This window comes from Pelophylax lessonae (assembly GCF_965119305.1).
Source record: "Pelophylax lessonae genome assembly, chromosome: 4".
Classification (NCBI taxonomy): Eukaryota; Metazoa; Chordata; class Amphibia; order Anura; family Ranidae; genus Pelophylax; species Pelophylax lessonae.
Genome location: NC_138771.1, coordinates 629682244 through 629707055, shown reverse-complemented (window position 1 = coordinate 629707055; position 24812 = coordinate 629682244). Strand labels below are relative to the sequence as shown.

At 43.7% G+C, this 24812-nt stretch overlaps 1 protein-coding gene across 2 annotated transcripts in view; it reads left to right on the top strand.

The window, feature by feature from the left end:
* Positions 1-24812, top strand: part of LOC309551920 (uncharacterized protein) — a 199725-nt gene that overhangs the window by 33075 nt on the left and 141838 nt on the right. For both annotated transcript variants that reach the window (XM_082252639.1, XM_082252640.1), the window contains exon 4: positions 9381-9746. In XM_082252639.1, the coding sequence (XP_082108765.1) occupies positions 9381-9746 (366 nt within the window). The remainder of the gene's footprint in view (positions 1-9380; positions 9747-24812) is intronic.

Here is a 24812-nt window from a genome sequence, read left to right as displayed (position 1 = left end):
CTATATCAGAATTACTAAATAAGCTTAATTTACGACTATTAAAATATATGGACGTTCTATATCCGGGTCGTAACTTCCTGTTTACAAATTGCTATACAATCCACATTATACACTAACAATAAGCAATTGATATACATTAACAATGGATATACAATATAAACTAATAAGGATAAAATATTTAAATATCCTAGAGCCATTTAGATTTTCTTGGGACTAGTATTTATATTATGCTATATTATACGTATATAAATAATATTAATTAGCATTGTTATTGATAATTATAATTTATTAGAGGTTACCATGAATTTTAAAATTCTAAAACCAACTTTTATTATTGATTATGTTAAAACATAAATTGTATATTAAAATATTAAAACAAAAGATGGGAGGCGAAAATATGATTAACTATTATTATATTAATTGAGGAGGGTTCTATTGTAGAATAAAGGTTATTTGGTTTTAATTTATTATTATTAAATTTACCATGGAGGAGGGCATAATAAATATTATTATTTTCAAACTATTTAAAATCATATTAATTTTTTATAAAAATAAAAATATATAATAAACCTTTTTCCTATAAGATATTTTAAAGGAGGATAAAAAGATAATTTTTTAAAACAATAATTTTTACAGGAGGATACAAGTTATTTTTAATCAGTAATTTTTCATAAATATTCTACCAATCTGATAAAAAGCAGTTCACATCTACATCCACGTTCAAACCTTTAGGCTGGAGTGTTTCCAACCGATGGATCCATTGTGTTTCGTTTTGTGACACTGCTTGCTTTAAGTTGCCACCCCTCCAATGGGGTTCAATTTTATCAATTGCGCAAAAAGATAATAGAGTGGGATTACTTTGGTGGACCAGTTTAAAATGGTGGGAAAGACTGTGGTTTTTAAAACCTTTTCTAATGTTTGAGACATGTTCCCTCAGTCTTATCCTCAACTCTCTGGTGGTCCTGCCAACATACTGTAACCCACACGGGCATGAGAGGAGGTATGTCACATGCGTGGATGCACAGGTAATAAATTTTTTTATTTGGTATGTTTTACCGTTAAAAGCGGATTTAAAAGTAGTGTGCTTTCTTTTTCTGAATTTTGAGGTCCTGCATATCATGCACCTGCCACAGCTAAAATATCCATCCTGATCCCAGAAGGTACCTATTTTAGTGGGCGGGTTGACTACATTGTGGGCTAGCTGCAGTCTTAATGTTTTGGGTTTCGTGTATATAAACTGTGGCTTGGATGGAAGGAGAGTTTTAAGAACATTATCTTTTAATAGAAGGTGCCAGTGCTTTTTTAAAATCTTTTCCATTTGTGCATGTTGTCTTGAGAAGCTGGTAAGAAAGGCCATACTATAATCTTTATTTTCTTTTTTTCTCTTTCTGAATAAATCCTTTCGTTTAATATTTTTGACTTTATTTTTAGTGTTTTCAAGATCTTTTCTTCTGTATCCTTTTTCTTTGAATTTTTTAATGATTAAGTCGGCTTGTTCTTCATAATCGCTTTCTTTATCACAATTTCTCCTAATCCTCATTAGCTGGCTGTTGGGTATTGTGTTTAGCCACCTAGGATGGTGGCAACTGCCTATGGGAATGTAGCCATTGGCATCTACTTCTTTAAAGTGAGTCTTAGTGCAGAGTCTATTAAAATCCTTAAAAATACTCAAATCTAAAAAATTGATACTTTCGGAGCTGCTGGTGTGGGAAAAAGAGATATCATAGTGGTTATTACTCATAAAATTTAAAAATTGATTTAATGAGTCCTGGGTACCTCTCCAAATAATAAAAATATCATCTATGTATCTCTTGTAGCTAATAAGTTCTTTTGGTCTGTTTTTAAAAATTTGCTCACTTTCCCACTTCCGCATAAAAATGTTAGCTATTGAGGGAGCATATTTTGCTCCCATCGCTACTCCTTTCTTTTGTCTGAAATATTTTTTCTCATGCCAAAAATAATTATGGCTCATTGCGAGGTCCAATCCTTGTAGTAAAAATTCTTTTTGTTTGGTTTTTATTTCGGTTTGGTCTAAGGCCCATTTGGCAGCTTTCAATGCGTGTTCCTGTTTTATATTTGTATACAGGGAATTGACATCTACTCCCACAAGAATGTCATTCTCCTCTATTTTAATATCTCTAATGATCTCCATTAAATGTTTTAGTGCAAGGGCCTGCCAGATTGCATACAAATTGAAAGTGTTTAGATTTGACCTCATATTATATGGTTTTGGGAAATCTAAAGCCTCGTACACACGATCAGATTGTCGGACGATCTTTCGTCCGTTTTTTGTTGCATGCTAGTCTCATATGGAAAGTGAAGAAGTTAATTGTTTTGTATGTGTTCTTTAGTTTCTGAGCATGCGATTGCGTAGTCTTGCTCTTACGATTTTTCTTACGATCGCACAATTTTTCGTTAAAGTAACGCACTGCTGAATCGCAAAAAATGGCCTAGTCATTAAGGAGCTAAAACCTTCCAGAGCTGAAGTGGTTAATAAAACATTATGTTAAGAATCGCATATATCGGTATGAATAATTTTATGTCACCAATAGATTATTTGTTTGGATTGTTGTATGACTTACTGTCTATACTAGGGTGACCAGATTTTTAAAATTAAATCTGGGGACATTTTTTTTTTTAACTAGTAATGGTGGCAATCAGCGACTTATTGCAGCAGACAATCAGACACTTACTGACACTTTTGGCACTTTATGGGGACCAGTGACACTAATACAGTGATCAGTGCTAAAAATATGCACTGTCACTGTACTAATGGCACTGGCTGAGAAGGGGTTAACATCTAGGGCAATCAAAGGGTTAAATGTGTGCCTAACTAGTGTTTTCTTACTGTGGGAGGTTCTTTTACTAAGGGAAGGCATAGATCAGTGTCCCCGCTTTGCCTCGTCATCTTGTTTAGATAGGCAGACTGCCGTTCTGCCTGTGTACAGAAAGATCGGCGGGTGTCGGGGGACATCGAGTCTCCTGGACCCGCCGATCAGCTCGGATACCAAGAAATGCAGGATCACATATATATATATATATACATGATTCTGTGCAGTGCGACCGCCCTGTATTAGTAAATATGCTATGGGGCGGTCGGCAACTGGTTAGGATCATCAACATTGTGATAACACACAGGCAGGGGGCGCTCTATCATGGGTCTGGCTGACTCTGCCACAGTGTGTCACATAACCTGGCTGCTGGGGGCTGATTTTGTTAACTTATGACCAAAGAGTTGACAAAAATCAGCACCCAACAGCCATGTTATGTGACACACTGTGACAGCAGGGGCGGATCCAGAGTCTAGTCTCAGGAGGGGCACTGCGGTATTTTGTGGGCAATTTGTCGGGACAGTGACTGGCGTTGGTGCTTCAATCATCACGGCACCATGATGGATATGGTGTCAGGATGATTGAAGCACAATATTTCTATTATTACATTGTAATATAAAATTAAAAATTTCAACTCACCATAATGCAGAATCGGTGGGTGTCATTTGCCACGTCACCTGCTACCAGATGTGGATTGTCACTTGCCATGCCACCTGCACCAGATACAGCTTGTCATTTGCTACGTTGCCTGCCACCAGATGTGGATTGTCACTTGCTACGTCGCCTGCCACCAGTTGCAGATTGTCACTTGCCACCAGATGCAGTTTGTTACTTGCCATGTCGCCTGCCACCAGATGCAGCTTGTCACTTACCATGTCACTTGCCACCTAGAGCTGATTATCACTTGCCACGTCATCTGCCACCAGATGCAGATGGTCACTTTCCACATTGCCTGCCACCAGATGCAGCTTGTCATCTGCCACCAGATGCAGCTTGTCACTTGCCACATTGCCTGCCACCAGATGCGGATTGTAACTTGCCACGTCACCTGCCACCAGATGCAGCTTGTCACTTGCCACCTTGCCTGCCACCAGATGCAGTTTGTTACTTGCCACGTCGCCTGCCACCAGATTCAGCTTGTCACTTACCACGTCACTTGCCACCTAGAGCTGATTATCACTTGCCAAGTCATCTGCCACCATATGCAGATGGTCAATTTCCATGTCGCCTGCCACCAGATGCAGCTTGCCACTTGCCACATCGCCTGCCGCCACGTTGCCTGCCACCAAAGGCAGCTTGTCACCTGCAATGTCACCTGCCACCAGATGCAGGCCTCACTTACTCGCTTGCTTGCCCGCTCACCTGCCAGCCTGTTTGCCCGCTCACCGGCCTGCCCGCTCACCCACCAGCCGGCTCACTATTTTCTCTGGTGGGGGGGCAATTTCCCAGTTGCCCCCCCTGGATTTGCCGCTGTGTGACAGTGCGCTGACACTTAACTTTTAATTCTGCACTGACTGTCTTTGAAATTGCCCGGGCCCCTGTTCAAATCCAATCCGAGGACAAAACCATAGTTGCCAACATTTGAAAAAAATTCCCAGGGACACTTTGCAGCACAGCTATCAATTACTTACCACACCCACTTCCATGAAGCTTCGCCCACCCCGCATAATTAATCTCCGCCTACTTATCATCAGATTATAAGGTCTACTCAATAAAGAGAGAATTACAGGAAATTGAAAGGGAATTTCAAACTTAAGGCCAAAGTAGCAGAGTAAATTACCCGGGACAGGATTCTATTTGCCGGGACTGTCCCAGCAAAAACGGGACAGTTTGCTGCTATGCAAATCCTTGGGGCAGACTTGGTCCGGGGACAGTGTCCTCAGTCCAGGGACATCTGGTCACCCTAGTCTATACTGCTCTAAAATAAGCAGCAAGCCAGGGAAACATGTTCATCCACTTCCTTTCTACATGCACAGGCTTCACTGTTGGCTGCACACCATTGACAATAGTGACAATGATTAATCCATTCCTATGCTCATGTGACAGGGTGATAACGCAGAGGCATAATTGGGAGATAGTTGTCACCCTATAACAGGAAGTGAATGAATAAAGACCTTTTAGCAGGAATACCAGTTATTATCTAAATGAAAGTTGCATATTCAGAAGGGAAAAAAAAAAATCAGCTGAAATATCTTTAATATGTGCTTGGTTTTAAAGGTGAAGTTCACCTTTAGTACCATATTACATGTTACACCTGTATGTAGTAGAGATCAACCGATTATTGGCAAAGCCGATATATCGAGGGCCGATATGGACTTTCCCAGATATATCGGAATCTGCTTTTTATTTACCAATATTGCCGATATTTCAGGGAAAGTGCTGTACCGGAGTGATGCCTGCAGCTAGAGGCATCACACCGGTACCGGTATCCATAGCCAAAGGTCGGCTGTCTTGTAATGACAACCGATGCGGCTGAGAAGCCCCCCTCCCTCCCGCTGCCTTCCGCGGCTCACCTGGGCCCGGGTCTCCCATCATGACATGACATCACTTCCGGGTACTGGCGGCGCCGAATTAAAAAAACCATACAGAATTCAAAACAGCCAAAATTGGCGTTTTGAATGCTTAAGTGCAGAGGAGGGGTTTGGGGTCTTTTAGACCCCCAGATCCCTCCACAATAGTACCTGTAGACATTAAAAAAAAAATGTCTGAAAATATCGGCAGATATCGGCCGATACCGATACCCGATGACCAAAATATTGGTATCGGTGGTAAAAAACTATATTGGTCGATCACTAGTATGTAGGGTATAACATGTAACATATTACTATACACCAGTCCCTGCACCCCCGCAATCCAGCACCCACCCGGGCATTTTCCTGCCCACACCCACTGTCACAATCTAAAAAATAGCATCATTCATTTACATGGCAGGTGGCTTGTAGTTCTCAATGAACTGCAAGGGCGCTGGAGATACACATCCTACAGCAGGGGTCTTCAAACTATGGCCCTCCAGTTTTTCAAGAACTACAATTCCCATCATGCCTAGTCTTGTCTGTGAATGTCAGAGTTTTACAATGCCTCATGGGATGTGTAATTCCGCAACAGCTGGAAGGGCCATAGTTTGATGATTCCTGTCCTACAGCTTTCAGAAAACCCACACAGAGGTACAGGCAGAAAGCTGTAGGTCATGTCTGTACTCTGCAGGAGCCTGACATTGCCCCCAGTGATCTGCTGATTGTGGGCGCAATGCTCTGCAGGCTCCTGAAAAAAAAATAAAAATAAATGCACTTTTTTTTTTACCTGCAAAAACATGTGCATGTCTTTATTTATTTATTTATTCTATTTCAAAGATGAACGTAGCCTTTAAATCAGATTTTTTTTTTTTTTAACCACTTCAACTCCAGAAGGTTTTAATGACCAGGCCATTTTTTTGCGATTCGCTACTGCGTTACTTTAACTAAAAATTGCGCGGTCGTGCGATGCTGTACCCAAATACGATTGATGTCCTTTTTTTCCCACAAATAGAGCTTTCTTTTGGTGGTATTTGCTCACCTCTGCGGTTTTTAGATTTTGCGCTACAAACAACAAAAAGCGACAATTTTGAAAAAAAAAACACAATATTTTTTACTTTCTGCTATAAACATTCCAAATTTAAAAAAAATAAAAAAATCTAATTAATTTTTTATCATTTTTGGCCAATTTGTATTCTGCTACATATTTTTGGTAATAAGTGTATTTTATTTGGTTTGCGCAAAAGTTATAGTGTTTACAAACTATGGGAGAGATTTTTGGACTTTTTTTTTCTTTTTTTTTCTTTTTATTAGTAATGGCGGCGATCAGCGATTTTTTTTAGCAGGACTTCGACATTGCGGTGGACAAATCGGACACCGAGTGACACTTTTTGGGGACCGGTGACACCAATGCAGTGATCAGTGCTAAATAATATGCACTGTCCTGTATAAATGATACTGACTGGGAAGGGGTTAACACAGGGGGTTAGCAAGGGGTTAAGTGTGAGCCTAATTGTGCTTACTAACTGTGGGGGGAGGGGAGGGCTCTGTGAAAGGCACACAGAGATTGGCGTTTCAGCTTGGCTGAGACACACAATCTCATTGTGCCTGTCTGACTACCTTGCTTAAAGCGGAGTTCCACCCAAAAGTGGAACTTCCGCTCATTTGCTTCCTCTGCCCCTCCGGTGCCACATTTGGCCCCTGTCGGGGGGAGGGGAGAAATGGGTACCTGTTTTTGACAGGTAGCCTTCCCCAATTCCGGGCAACGGCGCTGAGGCGCTATCCCTCGGAAGTTTGGCCCCCTCCTCCTTCCCCCACCGCCGAGCCAATCCAAATGTGCAGCCTGCTTTGCGCATGCGCAGTAGGGACCCGCCCGTGAAGCTGCAAGGCTTCACTGCCGGGTTCTCTGACCGACAATGGCGGTGGCAGCACCCAACAGCCAATGGAAACGGCTGTTACTGGACTCCAGGAAATCGCTGGACTCCAGGACAGATAAGTGTGCTAATAGTAAACGTCAGCAGCTACAGTATATGTAATAATAAATAATAAATTATTATTTTTTTTTTTTGGGGGGGGTGGCGGAACTCCACGGAACTCTGCTTTAACTCCCTCACATCCGCGCTACAGCCTATATATAGGGCTGCAGCGCGGACTTGAATTTTCGGGAGGCCGTTTTTAAACGGCCTCCCAGAAAGAGTCTCCCCGCGCGCTCCCTCGAGCGCATCGGGGAGAATCTGTGTCGGCCGTGTCCCTTGGACACGGCCGATCACAGATCGTGGTGAATGGCCAATCACAGCGGCCATTCACCACGTGATCAAGCCGTCCAATGAGAGATGATCTCATATGTAAACATATGAGATCATCTCTCATCGCCGGCGCTCCTTCCTCACACGGAGACTGCAGTGTGAGGAAGGAGGGGGAGCCGACAGCCGCTGGGGACACAGCAATGTAATCAGGGCACCGATCACCAGTGCCCTGATTACTAAAGGTAAAAAAAACACACACATTGCCCCCCCATCAGTGCCCACAGTGCCCGCCATCAGTGCCCCCATCAATGCCCTCAATCAGTGCCCATAGTGCTGCCAGTCAGTGCCCATGAGTGCCTGCTCATCTAGGCACTGATGAGCACTGACTGGCAGCACTATGGGCACTGAGTGTGGGCACTGATGGTGCTGCCCATCAGTGCTCATCAGTGCCGCCCATCAGTGCTCATCAGTGCCACCCGTCAGTGTCCATCAGTGCCATCCGCCAGTGCCCATCAGTGCCGCCTATCAGTGCCCATCAGTGCCGCCCCTTAGTGCCGCCTCTCAGTGCCCAGCAGTGCCACCTCTCAGTGCCACCTCTCAGTGCCCAGCAGTGCCGCCTATCAGTGCTCATCAGTGCCGCCTATCAGTGCCGCCTATCAATGCCGCCTATCAGTGCTCATCAGTGCGGCATATTAGTACCTCCTCATCAGTGCCCATAAGTGCCACCTCATCAGTGCCCATAAGTGCCACCTCATCAGTGCCCATCAGTGCAGCCTATCAGTGCCCATCAGTGCCGCCTCATCAGCGCCCATCAGTGAGGGAGAAAAATTTATTTTCAAAATTTACTCGCAGAAAATAAGAAAACTTTTTTTTTTCAAAATTTTCTGTCTTTATTCTTTTTTTTTTTGTAAAAAATAAAAAACCCAGAGATGATTAAATACCACCAAAAGAAAGCTCTATTTGTGTGAAAAAAATGATAAAAATTTCATATGGGTACAGTGTAGCATGACCGCGCAATTGTCAGTCAACGTGTGCGAGCACTGAAAGCTGAAAATTGGCCTGGATGGCAAGGGTGTTTAAGTGCACAGTAGGCAAGTGGTTAAATAGGCAGGTGGCTCTCCTGTCAGTTTCTCTAAAGATTGCGGGAGGCCGGCGGCGATCCAGCCTGCTCCTCCCCCGGTCTGACTCCCGCTGTGTCTAATCACAGCGAGAGCACTGCTACGCCAAGACCACGTGCACATAACCATGTAGATCTACGTGATTATGCACAGCCGAGCTGGCCTGCCGCAGTAAATCTGCAAGGGGCGGTCGGCAAGGGGTTAAACTAAGTGACAGACACCCTGTTCTATTCAGAATATATAGGTACACACAGCAAGATATGAGTGTAGAAGGCAACACAACAAGACCAGCGTTTTCCAACTTTTTTTTTTGATGAAGGACCCCTAAAAATAACGTTCCCTGCTAATAGGTACTATATCTTTAGATTATTGTACATTACTGTGATGGTCACTGGATAGGATGCTCCATACATTTGTGATCATTGGGAGCTTTCCCTCCTTACAGATAACTAAAAAGATCACAGGTGTCAGTGGTTACTTCTCCCTAAGGCAGAAATTGGCCATTGCCCAAGGAACCTTGTTTAACCTCTAGACTAGAGGAACGCTAGGGATCCATGGAACCCTGCCTGAGAAACGCTTATTTAGAGACTAGATCTTGTTATGTACAAGCAGGACTGGATCTCGCTGTTTCACATACGTGGATTGGCTTATTTCCTACATTTTTTTTCCATACAGATTACCAACTATCCTGGGATCTGCTAACTAATGAGATCTCAGTACAAGAAGGACATTCGGTGAACCTTACCTGCTCCTACACCCTTAATGGTCAGTATTCAGAAAGAGATGTTCTACGAGTCAATGTATACTGGAGAGTGGGGAATGTAACCGGACCGTACGCCTTCCACCCCTACCAGGAAATGGTTCATTCTACATATAGACATCGGACATCCATAGAAAGAATGACTAATCTAATGATAAAGGATGTGACGAAGGCAGACAACACTTCATTTCACTGCTTTGTGGTGGTCAAATGGTGTGCAGGTGACAACCAATATGAAGATGAAATTCAGTATGGAGGAGGAACCAGACTAATCATCAATGGTAAAGTAAAGGGGCTCCTAGCTCCATATATGTTTCATGTCATTGTATGTCTGGTGCCGGGAATTAGGGTCACTGTATAAATAATTTCCTTTGGCTTTACTTTTTTGTATAATTTGTTTTGTGCTCTTTATATATATATTTGTACTACAAATAAACATAATACAATCTAGTCCAATGACAAGGATAATAGGTTTTCTAAAGAGAGTACAGCAGAATCTGTTTGATTTTGGTCTCTCTCTCTGTCTGACTGAAAGTTTGTACATAGCTGGGAGGAGGCTATATTTCCACCTGGTGGCTGAAAATGAGAATGCAACATATTCAAATATATAAAGAAACATACATTCATTATGTAAAAATACATAAAAAAAACATAAAAAAAATACATTCATTTTTAAGGGTCAGCCTAACTAAAAATGATATTTTAGGTTTTTTTTGTAGGTGCTAGAGAACCAACTCGCGAGGCAATTTCTTAGAATTTGGTTTTCCAAATTTGCCCATCTTCCAATTCCATTACGTGGGTCCCAGACACCCTACTGGATTTTATTGAATGTGTTGTTATAGAGTTAAATGTGTCTCTCTCTCTCACATCTCCCAAAGTTTTGGTTCAAAGGAAAGAAAAACAAGAGCTCCTTGGGCCACACAGAAGGGGAAAATGCTCTCCTAAGGGCAGTGAAATTGGTTCCCTAAATCAGGGCTCTCCAAACTTTTTAGTACAAGGGCCACATTGTATATTTTACAAATATTTGTGGGCTGAAAAAAAATCCCCATTAGGGTCCCTTATACATCAGTCTTCCTAACAGAATCCCTCCTACATCAGAGGAGGGATCAGAACCTCCTTTACATCAGGGTTCTCAGCAGAGTCCATCCTTATATCAGGGTCCCTATGAGAGCTCCTCTTTACATCAGGGTGCCCGTTAAAGCCCCCCTTACATTAGAGCCCCGATCAGAGTTCCACTCTTATCAGGGTCCTCATTGGAGTCCTCCTTACAATGGGGTCACTATCAGAGTCCCCCTTACATAAGAGTTCCCATCAGAGTTACATTTTTATCAGGGGCCCCATTGGAGCATTATGTGCGAGGGACTCTAATAATGCCTGATGTAAGGGGAGGGCCCTTACATCAGGCATTATTAGAGTCCCTCCTACATAAGGGTCCTGATCAGAGTTCCCCTTACATTAGAGCCTCCCCCCCTTACATCAGGGTCCCCATCAGAGTCCCCCCTACATTGGAGCCTCCCCCCCCTTACATGGGGAATGTTGAAGCAGAGACTGTAGGCAGCCTCTGCTGATATTAATCATCAGTATTAATTAATCATCAGGATACACCACTAACCCTAGGTGCTGGCCAGAGAAAAATCCTGTAGCGGCCAATTGTGACCCCTGCCCTAGATTGTATTGGTCTCTTAGCTTTTGATTATTATAAATTATGACAATGTATAGTTGCTAAAAAATTATCCCTTTCTTTATTATATTTCATTATTATTTTTTAAACCACTATCACCAGATAAAGCATTCCCCAGTAGAAATGGCCTTGCGGTTCGCCCGGCGGTCGGTTCGCGGCAAATTTTTCTTGTTCTCTACCCGCCAAATTTGCGAACACATGGTGTCGTTCGGGGTGGCCATATTTGTTTACATTGGGGAGAACTTTGACCCGTGACACAGCCGTCATGTGGAATGGGACAGCCAATTGAAACATTCCAGCACATGGACAGACCCCTACCCTATAAATATGCCCGATATGGCGGCCATTTCACATTCCCCTTTCTGCCAGTGTAGGGAGAGGTCTGCTGTGCTCGTCGGGAAGAGTTTGCTAGACACATATAGCGTTTTGAAGATCCACAAAAGTCCTTTTCAGGGCTGGTATTGTTCGGTATAGGTCTAGGATCTTTTGAGCTTAGGGAGAGGTATCCTGTGGTTGCTGTAGGGGCAGTTAGAGATCGGCTGCAGTCATACAGAAATCGCTTTGTCAATGTCCACCAAAGTCATTTAAAATGCTCCAATGTCGTTTTAGGGTCTATTACAATCTCTTTACTATAGGGCCAGGTATCCTGTGGTTGCTTTAGGGGCAGTTAGAGTTCGGCTGCAGTTACACACAAATTGCTCTGTTAATGTCCACAAAAGTCATTTAAAGGGCTGCAAATCTTTTGGTATTGCTGTGCAGTGCACTAAACAGGGGGGGGGGGATAATCCACAGTATAATATACTTTGTAGAAAGCATATTATAGTGGATTAGCAGTATTATTGTGCACTGTGCAGCATTGTGACCGGTGTGGTGGTGAGACTGAGCGTTTCTGCAGCAACACTACACACAGTGACAAAAGCACTTATAATGTATTATAACTGGTGTGATAGACAGATTGCCCCCGCCCCAATTATGGAGGCAATGTCACATATTGAAGTGGAGTGTTATCTGAGTAAACTTTTTCAAGTGTATTTGTGTCATGCAACAATATTGCCTAGTTTGCTGAGTGAAGTCTGGTACACACAGCGCCAAACTTACGGTTCTGTGTACTGTGAACGCCTACCATACCTCTAGCCATCAAAAAGTTTTTTGCTGTCAGTTCAAACCATGTGAGCTAATTTTTGGAGCCTATACAGGCCGACACTTATGGCTCTGTGTACTGTGAACACCTACCATACCTCTAGCCATACAGGCCGACACTTACTTCTGTATACTGTGTGAATGCCTAATGTACCTTCAGCCACAGCCACAGAATACCATGTACTTAGCTGTCAGGTAGGGTTGAGCGGACACCTAGATGTCCGTGTTCGACGGGTTCGGCCGAACTTTAAAAAAAAGTCCGGGTCCGTGTCCCGGACTTTTACCGAACTTTTCCCGGACACCGAACCCCATTGAAGTCAATGGGGACCCGAACTTTAAGGCACTAAAATGGCTCTAAAACACCAAAGGAAAGGGCTAGAGTGCTGCAAATGGCAGCAAAACGTAATTAAGAGCATGGCAAGTGCTCTGCAAACAAATGTGGATAGGGAAATAACTTAAAACAACAAAAAAAAACAGAAAAATAAAACAATGTTCTTCTTCATCTCTGAAGGACGAGGCCCATATGGAGTAGGAGGGAGGTTGAGGTGGTGGTGGATGTGGCGGTGACATAGGCGTGCGCACAGGGTGTGCTGGGTGTGCCTGGGCACACCCTAATCACCTAGGGCACATAGCATTGCCAGTGAGGAGATGGGAAAGATCTCCCTGGGACCTGCTCTGCTCTATTTCTCCTTGCCTACAGGTACATGGCCCCGATACATTACTCTCCCTGCTGGCAAACACATGCATGTGTATTTCAACTTTGGGGTGCACACCTTAATGCAATAGGCTGCGGAGATGGAAAGCTGAACGCTTCCACGGGACATTGTGGAGATGGTTGTTGGTGACCCAGGTGGTGGTGTTGCTGACAGATCGTCTGTTTGCGGGGTGGCAGGTGCCGGTATCACTACAGATGTGGCTGGAGCGGCCGAGACTGCAGCAGAAGAGGAAGCAGGATGAGCCAGAGACGTTTCTTGGTTTTGAAGGTGTGTACTCCACTGCAGCTCGTGCTTTGCACTTAGATGCCTGATCATGCAGGTTGTGCTCAGGTTGAGAAGGTTCATGCCTCGCTTCAAGCTCTGATTGCACAGGGTGCAAACCACTCGTGTCCTGTCATCAGCACATTTTCTAAAGAACTTCCACGCTAGAGAACTCCTTTGAGCTGACTTTGGTGCGCTCGTTCCCTTGCTGCGTTGGGCAGTAGCGGGCGTAGTGTCTAGGGCACGGCCGCTCCGCTTCTGCACCCTGCTCCCTCTTCTGCTGTGCTGGTGGCTCTGTGCGACCACCGCCTCTTCCTCCAAACTACTCAGTTCACCTGCATGACGTTCATTCCATGTGGGGTCGAGGACCTCATCGTCCTCCACATCATCTTCCACCCAGTCTTCACCCCTGCCCTCCTTGTCAGTCTCCACAATTCTGAACGCCGCAGCAGTTGGCACCTGCGTTTCGTCATCATCGGAGACGTGCTGCGATGATCCTTGCATGTACTCATCTTGAGAAATAAGTGGTTGGGCATCGCTGCACTCAATCTCTTCCACTTCTGGGGCAGGGCTAGGTGGATGGCCCTGGGAAACCCTGCTGACAGAGTCCTCAAAAAGAATAAGAGACTGCTGTATGGCTTGGGGCTCAGACTGCTGGCCTGATTTGCAAGGGGGTGAGGTGAAAGACGGTTGGACATTGGCTGCAGGTGCCAACTCTGACCTTTCTGCAGTAGACTGGGTGGGAGACAATGTGAAGGAACTGGAGGCACTGTCAGCAGCAAACCAATCTACTATCGCCTCAACTTGTTCTGGCCTCATCACTTCTAGGGGCGTTTGATGCCCTACCAAATACTGATGCAGGTTCTGTCGCCTACTCACACTTGAGGAAGGTGTTTCACTTGTGCGTGTAGCTGGCACAGATCGACCATGTCCTCTCCTTGCAACAGGAGCTCTACCAGCAGCACCACGACCCAGGCCACGGCCCTTATTTGACGGTCTCCTCATATTTCTGTAATTTAAGATCTTGCCCTAGAAAGGTTTTTATTGAATAGCGGAATAGAAAATATGATCCAAAAAAAGTGTATGTATATCACACGTACACAACCACACTAGGCCCCAATTACTATTGTTTGTACCCCTAAAAGGCTAGATGAGGAGTAGGGGGAGTATGGAACAGGCAGCACCCTCAAACCTTCAGAAGTATGAGATGAACCCCAACAACTTGGAAAGGTGGATCTCTCTCACACGTACCGACACAGACTATCCCGCAATTCAATTGATCCTCAAAGGTTTTTATTGAATAGCGGAATAGGAAATATGATCAAAAAAAGTGTATGTATCTCGCACGTACACAACCACACTAGGCCCCAATTACTATTGTTTGTACCCCTAAAAGGCTAGATGAGGAGTAGGGGGGGTATGGAACAGGCAGCACCCTCAAACCTTCAGAAGTATGAGATGAACCCCAACAACTTGGAAAGGTGGATCTCTCTCACACGTACCAACACAGACTATCCCCCAATTTAACTGATCCCCAAAGGTTTTTGATTAAATAGCGGAATAGAAAATATGATCCCAAAAAAGTGTATGTATATCACACGTACACAACCACACTAGGCCCCAATTACTATTGTTTGTACCCCTAAAAGGCTAGGAGTAGGGGGAGTATGGAACAGGCAGCACCCACAAACCTTCAGAAGTATGAGATGAACCTCAACAACTTGGAAAGGTGGATCTCTCTCACACGTACCAACACAGACTATCCCCCAATTTAACTGATCCCCAAAGGTTTTTGATTAAATAGCGGAATAGAAAATATGATCCCAAAAAAGTGTATGTATATCACACGTACACAACCACACTAGGCCCCAATTACTATTGTTTGTACCCCTAAAAGGCTAGGAGTAGGGGGAGTATGGAACAGGCAGCACCCTCAAACCTTCAGAAGTATGAGATGAACCCCAACAACTTGGAAAGGTGGATCTCTCTCACACGTACCAACACAGACTATCCCCCAATTTAACTGATCCCCAAAGGTTTTTGATTAAATAGCGGAATAGAAAATATGATCCCAAAAAAGTGTATGTATATCACACGTACACAACCACACTAGGCCCCAATTACTATTGTTTGTACCCCTAAAAGGCTAGGAGTAGGGGGAGTATGGAACAGGCAGCACCCTCAAACCTTCAGAAGTATGAGATGAACCCCAACAACTTGGAAAGGTGGATCTCTCTCACACGTACCAACACAGACTATCCCCCAATTTAACTGATCCCCAAAGGTTTTTGATTAAATAGCGGAATAGAAAATATGATCCCAAAAAAGTGTATGTATATCACACGTACACAACCACACTAGGCCCCAATTACTATTGTTTGTACCCCTAAAAGGCTAGGAGTAGGGGGAGTATGGAACAGGCAGCACCCTCAAACCTTCAGAAGTATGAGATGAACCCCAACAACTTGGAAAGGTGGATCTCTCTCACACGTACCAACACAGACTATCCCCCAATTTAACTGATCCCCAAAGGTTTTTGATTAAATAGCGGAATAGAAAATATGATCCCAAAAAAGTGTATGTATATCACACGTACACAACCACACTAGGCCCCAATTACTATTGTTTGTACCCCTAAAAGGCTAGGAGTAGGGGGAGTATGGAACAGGCAGCACCCTCAAACCTTCAGAAGTATGAGATGAACCCCAACAACTTGGAAAGGTGGATCTCTCTCACACGTACCAACACAGACTATCCCCCAATTTAACTGATCCCCAAAGGTTTTTGATTAAATAGCGGAATAGAAAATATGATCCCAAAAAAGTGTATGTATATCACACGTACACAACCACACTAGGCCCCAATTACTATTGTTTGTACCCCTAAAAGGCTAGATGAGGAGTAGGGGGAGTATGGAACAGGCAGCACCCTCAAACCTTCAGTATGAGATTGTGTTCACTGTACCCCACAAAGATTGAGTTCACTGCACCCCACAATGATTGTGTTCACTGCACCCCACAAAGATTGTGTTCACTGCACCTCACAAAGATTGTGTTCACTGTACCCCCCAAAGATTGTGTTCACTGCACCCCACAAAGATTCTGTTCACTGTACCCCACAAAGATTGTGTTCACTGCACCCCAAAAAGATTGTGTTCACTGCACCCCAAAAAGGATGTTGTTCACTGCACCCCAAAAAGGATGTTGTTCACTCCACCCCAAAAAGATTGTGTTCACTGCACCCCACAAAGATTGTGTTCACTGCACCCCAAAAAGATTGTGTTCACTGCACCCCAAAAATGATTTTGTTCACTGCACCCCAAAAAGGATTTTGTTCACTGCACCCCAAAAAGGATGTTGTTCACTCCACCCCAAAAAGATTGTGTTCACTGCACCCCAAAAAGATTGTGTTCACTGCACCCCACAAAGGATTTTGTTCACTGCACCCCAAAAAGATTGTGTTCACTGCACCCCAAAAAGGATGTTGTTCACTGCACCCCAAAAAGGATATTGTTCACTGCACCCCAAAAAGATTGTGTTCACTGCACCCCACAAAGGATTTTGTTCACTGCACCCCACAAAGATTGTGTTCACTGCACACCAAAAAGGATTGTGTTCACTGCACCCCAAAAAGATTTTGTTCACTGCACCCCAAAAAGATTGTGTTCACTGCAGCCCAAAAAGATTGTGTTCACTGCAGCCCAAAAAGATTGTGTTCACTGCAGCCCAAAAAGATTGTGTTCACTGCAGCCCAAAAAGATTGTGTTCACTGCAGCTCACACACAGAAAAATGGATGTGGATCACTGACACCTGCCTATCTCCAATCCCACACCACACAGCAATATCGATTGTAGTTTGTAGAACACAGTTTCCCTAAAATTCAGCAGACTCTGTCCCTAACAGGATTGAGAAGAGATCGTAGATCAGGATTGAGTGCAGACCCCACCCCCCACACAGCAATATCGATTGTAGTTTGTAGAAGACACTGACCCTATATAATTCAGCAGACTCTATCCCTAAAATGCCTACAACTCGCCCTGCCTAAACACTCCGACCTGTCCCTCAATTCTATCCGGACACAAATGGTTTTTTCCTGCCTATCTTTCCCTAATCAGCAGCCAGCACGTTGATGTGTGCTCTGTCCCTGAATCTAAGCAGCATAATGACGCCGCTGCGGCTGCCTCGAACTTATAAAGACTTGGTCACATGCTTCAGACGGCCAATCACAGCTACTGAGACATTTGCAGGCATGGCTGGGATGGCTTAAGGCACACCAGTTAAACGATTGTTGATTGGCTGTTGAAAGCCCGCCATGAAAAGAGCGCCAAAGCATGCAAAACCCGGAAATAAAACGACCGAACACGGATTTTTACCCGAACATACAGTAAAGTGTCCGTGTCCGTGTTCGGGTACAAAAAATCCAATTATTCGGTACGAACACGAATAATACAGTCCGTGTTCGCTCAACACTACTGTCAGGTAAACGCATGTGGGCTAATGTTTGGGGCCTGGAATGGGCGACACTTACTTCTGAATCCTGTGAATGCCTAATTTTTCAGACTGGAAATGAAAATCAATGGATCTGTAAAGGTTCCGCCAAATTGTGGAATGGATGCGGACCCATTTTACAGATGTATGAATGGACCCTATATGTATTAGACATGTATTTACCGGCTGGCTGATTTATGAAAAATAATATATATATTTTTTGCTGTAAAAAAAAAATAAAAAAATGCAGGGCAACTTTTTCAATTGCAATACTTCTGTTATGACATTGTCCATGTGCTGGGGCTATTTGTGCACAGCTAGTAAGTCTTTTGTGGCTGCAAATATGGCCTAAAGGTTTTTAAAGTTCGCCTCCCATTAAAGTCAATGGGGCCCGCCGCGAACTCGTGGTTCGCTGACTTTTGAGAAAATTTGCGGCTGGCGTTCGCGAACCGCCCCGGCCGATGTTCGTCCATCACTAATTCCCCAGTTTAACCGGTCTGACTGTAAAGAACCTTCTTCTAAAATGAAGGTAAGATCTTCTTTCTTTCAGTCCCTGTTCATTCCGGTGGGACTTGTCATGTCATTTACCAGTTCAAAATCGCATGACAAGTCGCACCTGTTTGTAGCTATGGAACCATTTCAAATCAGTGCGACTCCCACTTGTACCGGTTTGAAATAGTTTCCTGCACTATTTTTGGCAATTTCATGTGCGACTTGCATTGACATATCTGCATGAAATGGTACAGATGTTGGCAAGCCGCACATGAAATCACACTGACTGGCGGCTTTGAAATCGTGCTGAAGTAGCGCAATTTCAAAGCCACATTCGGTGTGAACCCCGGGCTCAGCGATATACTGCATAAAACGGATGCCCTCATTGTGCTATATATAGTGCTTGGGATTTAAAATAAAATAACATACGAATCTTCATACTGACATTGGATATGTTTGAACACTTTTGAAAATTTTTTATTCTAAATTAAAATACTCAACGCTCAGCATACCTTTCCTTTTCAATCTGCAGTGCTGTCATTTTCTATAAAATTCAATATGGCGACCTGGAGCTGTTCTGTACACAGAATGTGTACTGACCACACCCCCAGAAACATAATTTCCTGCTTGTGTGATTGGCTCACCAATTTTCCCAGAAGTCTGCACTAAGATACAAGTCAGATTTCGGGCATCCCCTGCAACAAAAATGTCATTTTTGGTGAGATACTCTCAATAGGAACACGTCTTAAGTGGGGTACACACTATAAGAAAATCAGGCGATTGATCGTTCAATTTTCCTTGTTGTTTCACAGAAAATCGAAACCGATGAGCGAAAATTTGTACAAAAATTCTCGTACGACAAAGGCTTTTTTTTATGTTTCTGATTATGCCCAGTCTTTCTTTTTCTGAATTTTGCGTGTATGAAAATTGTATGAAAACAGTACACATTAACTAATTCTGGACCGGAGGGTTTGACCCCTTAAGGACCAGGCCATTTTTTGCGATTCGGCGCTGCGTTACTTTAACTGACAATTGCGAGTTCATGCGAAGCGGTACTCAAGAAAAATGTATGTCTTTTTTTCCCCACAAATAGAACTTTCTTTTGGGGGGGGATTTGATCACCTCTGCGATTTTTGTTTTTTGCGCTATAAACAAAAAAAGAGCGACAATTCTGAAAGAAAAAAAAAAAAACAATATTTTTCACTTTCTGCGATATAACATTCCCAATAAAGCAAATGTAAAAATCTAATTTTTTCATCATTTTAGGGCCAATTTGTATTCTACTACATGGATTTTACACATATGTATAAGTGTATATTGATTGGTTTGCGCAAAAGTGATCACGCCTACAAACTAGAAGAAAGATTTATGTCATTTTTATTTTATTTTATTTTTTAACTAGTAATGGCAGTGATCAGCGATTTTTAGCGGGACAGATCGGACCCCTAACTGACATTTTTGACACTTTTGGGGGGACCAGTGACATTACTACAGTAATCAGTGCTAAAAATCTTCACTGTTACTGTAATAATGACACTGGCAGGAAAGGGGTTAACACTATGGGTGATCAAAGGGTTAAATGTGTACTTAGGGGGTGCTTTCTAACTGTTTGGGGGATGTACTTATGGAATGAACACAGGGACCTTTGTTCCTACATAGGAGGAACACATAGCTCCCAACTATCCCTGATTTGGAACAAAGTCCGTCTGTCCCTCTTTCCTCATTTGTTCCTCATTTTGGTCTGATCTATATAGTTGTATATAAAAATGCAATTTTTATCTTTCAAAAAGTGTTTCCCATTGCTAAACCCTTCATCCAATTTCTAAATTTCCACATTGGTACATGTTAAAAGCCAATATAAAGGAATAGTGGTGATAAAAAAAAGCATTTGTCGGTTTCACTAATCATTTTTTGTACAAGTCTCCTTTAAGGGGGCGTGGCAGGGGGTGTGTTCTATGCCTACATACTTTTGCTAGTAGGTGTCCCTTGTTCCCATCTCAAAAAGTTTGGGAGGTATGGGAACACAGGAGCCTTGTGTCCATTGCTGACAGAACAGCCATTCTGTCTCCACGGGGAGTGATCGCGGGTTTCCGGCGGCAATTGAGGCTGCCAAACCTGTAGATCAGCTTCCCCTGTGGAGAATGGGTGTGTGCACGCCGCCAGATGCACTTCATTTCGCGGGAACGAGCCGACCTGCCACTGTGCCACAGTATATGTACGCCGGCTAGTTGGCACTTGGTTAAACAAAATTAGTTCGTTCTGTTCCTATACAAGAAAAATTTGGGAATGTGTCCCTTCGGGGATTTTCGTATGAAAAGTTGGAGTCAGCTGTTGAAAGTTGTGTACCCTCTATACGAAAATCGGGCGAAAGTTCTTTGGATGAAAATTCTTGCCCTTTTTTCTTATAGTGGATACAAGCCTTAAAGGGATGCACACCCAGCAGATTTCCTCATTAGTGCTCTGCAGCTGCACAGCTGATTGATAATTATGAAACCACTCTCATTAGACCCACTCAGCACAGAGGAACTGACAGGGATTTCTTCAGAATAACAAAGTGTAGGAATCTGCAACAAGTTTGTTATAAATTATAATCTTTTTTTATATACATGAAAAAAACAAACATTTTGAAAAAAAAAAAAAAAAAAAACGTTATTTTCTACTATAAAACATATACAATTACAAAAAATCCAAAAAAATCAAATTTCTTCATACATTTGGAACAAAATGTATTCTGCTACATATTTTTTGGTAAAAAAGAAAATCCCAATAAGCGTATATTAATTGGTTTGCACAAAAGTTATAGCTTCTACAAACTATGGTATATACAATGGAATTTGTATTTATTTATTTATGTATTTATTTATATTTTTATTATACTAGTAATGGCAGTGATCAGCGAATTATAACAGGACTGTGATAGTGCGTCAGAAAATCAGGCACTAACTGACACTTTGTGGGAACTGACTAACTGCCACTAACATCTCCAGTGACACTAATACAGTGATCAGCGATAATAATATGCACTGTCACTAATGACACTGGTTGGGAAGGGGTTAAACATCTAGGGGCGATCAAAGGGTTATATGCTTGGAGTGTTTACTGTGTGGAACTTCAACTAGGGATGTGTCAGTTTTTATTCCCTGCTTTGCAGGGAAACAAAAATTGCGTCATCCCCGCTGCCTGGAAAGAGCTCTGTGTTGTTTACAATCATCTGCTTTGCAGATTGCTGGGTCCCAGCCATCAATCATTGTTGTTGACTAATAGCAGCATAGCCAGTGCCCAGCAATGCAGCCTGACCAGTGACAGTAATGCAGCCTGACCAGTGCCCATCCAATGCAGCCTGACCAGTGCCCATCCAATGCAGCCTGACCAGTGCCCATCCAATTCAGCCTGTGCAGTACCCATCCAATGCAGCCTGACCAGTGCCTAGCAATGCAACCTGACCAGTGCCCATCCAATGCAGCCTGACTTGTGCCCATCCAATGCAGCCTGACTTGTGCCCAGCAATGCAGCCTGACCAGTGTCCATCCAATGCAGCCTGATCTATGCCCATCCAATGCAGCCTGACCAGTGCCCATCCAATGCAGCCTGACCAGTGCTCAGCTATGAAGCCTGACCAGTGCCCAGCAATGAAGCCTAACCAGTGCCCAGCAATGCAGCCTCACCAGTGCCCATTTATGCAGCCTCACCAGTGCCCAGCAATGCAGCCTTACCAGTGCCCAGCAATGCAGCCTGACCAGTGCCCATTTTCATCATTTTAGGGCCAATTTGTATTCTGCTACATGGATTTTACACATATGTATAAGTGTATATTGATTGGTTTGCGCAAAAGTTATCACGCCTACAAACTAGAAGAAAGATTTATGTCATTTTTATTTTATTTTATTTTATTTTTTAACTAGTAATGGCGGTGATCAGCGATTTTTAGCGGGACAGATCGGACCCCTAACTGACATTTTTGACACTTTTGGGGGGACCAGTGACATAACTACAGTAATCAGTGCTAAAAATCTTCACTGTTACTGTAATAATGACACTGGCAGGAAAGGGGTTACCACTATGGGTGATCAAAGGGTTAAATGTGTACCTAGGGGGTGCTTTCTAACTGTTTGGGGGGATGTACTTAGGGAATGAACACAGGGACCTTTGTTCCTACATAGGAGGAACACATAGCTCCCCACTGTCCCTAATTTGGAACAAAGTCCGTCTGTCCCTCTTTCCTCATTTGTCCCTCATTTTGGTCTGATCTATATAGTTGTATATAAAAATGCAATTTTTATCTTTCAAAAAGTGTTTCCCATTGCTAAACCTTTCATCCAATTTCTAAATTTCCACATTGGTACATGTTAAAAGCCAATATAAAGGAATAGTGGTGATAAAAAAAAGCATTTGTCGGCTTCACTAATCATTTTTTGTACAAGTCTCCTTTAAGGGGGCGTGGCATGGGTGTGTTCTATGCCTATATTCTTTTGCTAGTAGGTGTCCCTTGTTCCCATCTCAAAAGGTATGGGAACACAGGAGCCTTGTGTCCATTGCTGACAGAACAGCCATTCTGTCTCCACGGGGAGTGATCGCGGGTTTCCGGCGGCAATTGAGGCTGCCAAACCTGTAGATCAGCTTCCCCTGTGGAGAATGGGTGTGTGCGCGCCGCCAGACGCGCTTCGTTTCGCGGGAACGAGCCGACCTGCCACTGTGCACAGTATATGTACGCCGGCTATTTGGGACTTGGTTAAACAAAATTAGTTTGTTCTGTTCCTATACAAGAAAAATTTGGGAATTTGTCCCTTTCGGGGATTTTCTTATGAAAAGTTGGAGTCAGCTGTTGAAAGTTGTGTACCCTCTATGCGAAAATCATGCGAAAGTTTTTTGGATGAAAATTCTTGCCCTTTTTTCTTATAGTGGATACAAGCCTTAAAGGGATGCACGCCCAGCAGATTTCCTCATTAGTGCTCTGCAGCTGCACAGCTGATTGATAATTATGAAACCACTCCCATTAGACCCACTCAGCACAGAGGAACTGACGGGGATTTCTTCAGAATAACAAAGTGTAGGAATCTGCAACAAAGTTTGTTATAAATTATAATCCTTTTTTATATACATGAAAAAATCAAACATTTTGAAAAAAAAAAAAAAATTTCTTCATACATTTGGAACAAAATGTATTCTGCTACATATTTTTTGGTAAAAAAAAAATCCCAATAAGCGTATATTAATTGGTTTGCACAAAAGTTATAGCTTCTACAAACTATGGTATATACAATGGAATTTGTATTTATTTATTTATGTATTTATTTATATTTTTATTATACTAGTAATGGCAGTGATCAGCGAATTATAACAGGACTGTGATAGTGCGTCAGAAAATCAGGCACTAACTGACACTTTGTGGGAACTGACTAACTGCCACTAACATCTCCAGTGACACTAATACAGTGATCAGCGATAATAATATGCACTGTCACTAATGACACTGGTTGGGAAGGGGTTAAACATCTAGGGGCGATCAAAGGGTTATATGCTTGGAGTGTTTACTGTGTGGAACTTCAACTAGGGATGTGTCAGTTTTTATTCCCTGCTTTGCAGGGAAACAAAAATTGCGTCATCCCCGCTGCCTGGAAAGAGCTCTGTGTTGTTTACAATCATCTGCTTTGCAGATTGCTGGGTCCCAGCCATCAATCATTGTTGTTGACTAATAGCAGCATAGCCAGTGCCCAGCAATGCAGCCTGACCAGTGACAGTAATGCAGCCTGACCAGTGCCCATCCAATGCAGCCTGACCAGTGCCCATCCAATGCAGCCTGACCAGTGCCCATCCAATTAAGCCTGTGCAGTACCCATCCAATGCAGCCTGACCAGTGCCTACCAATGCAGCCTGACCAGTGCCCATCCAATGCAGCCTGACTTGTGCCCATCCAATGCAGCCTGACTTGTGCCCAGCAATGCAGCCTGACCAGTGTTCATCCAATGCAGCCTGACCTATGCCCATCCAATGCCGCCTGACCAGTGCCCATCCAATGCAGCCTGACCAGTGCTCAGCTATGAAGCCTGACCAGTGCCCAGCAATGAAGCCTAACCAGTGCCCAGCAATGCAGCCTCACCAGTGCCCATTTATGCAGCCTCACCAGTGCCCAGCAATGCAGCCTTACCAGTGCCCAGCAATGCAGCCTGACCAGTGCCCATCCAATGCAGCCTGACCAGTGCCCATCCAATTCAGCCTGTCCAGTACCCATCCAATGCAGCCTGACCAGTGCCTAGCAATGCAGCCTGACCAGTGCCCATCCAATGCAGCCTGACTTGTGCCCATCCATGCAGCCTGACCAGTGTCCATCCAATGCAGCCTGACCAGTGCCCATCCAATGCAGCCTGACCAGTGCCCATCCAATGCAGCCTGACCAGTGCTCAGCTATGAAGCCTCACCAGTGCCCAGCAATGAAGCCTAACCAGTGCCCAGCAATGCAGCCTCACCAGTGCCCATTTATGCAGCCTCACCAGTGCCCAGCAATGCAGCCTTACCAGTGCCCAGCAATGCAGCCTGGCCAGTGCCCATCCAATGCAGACTGACCAGTGCCC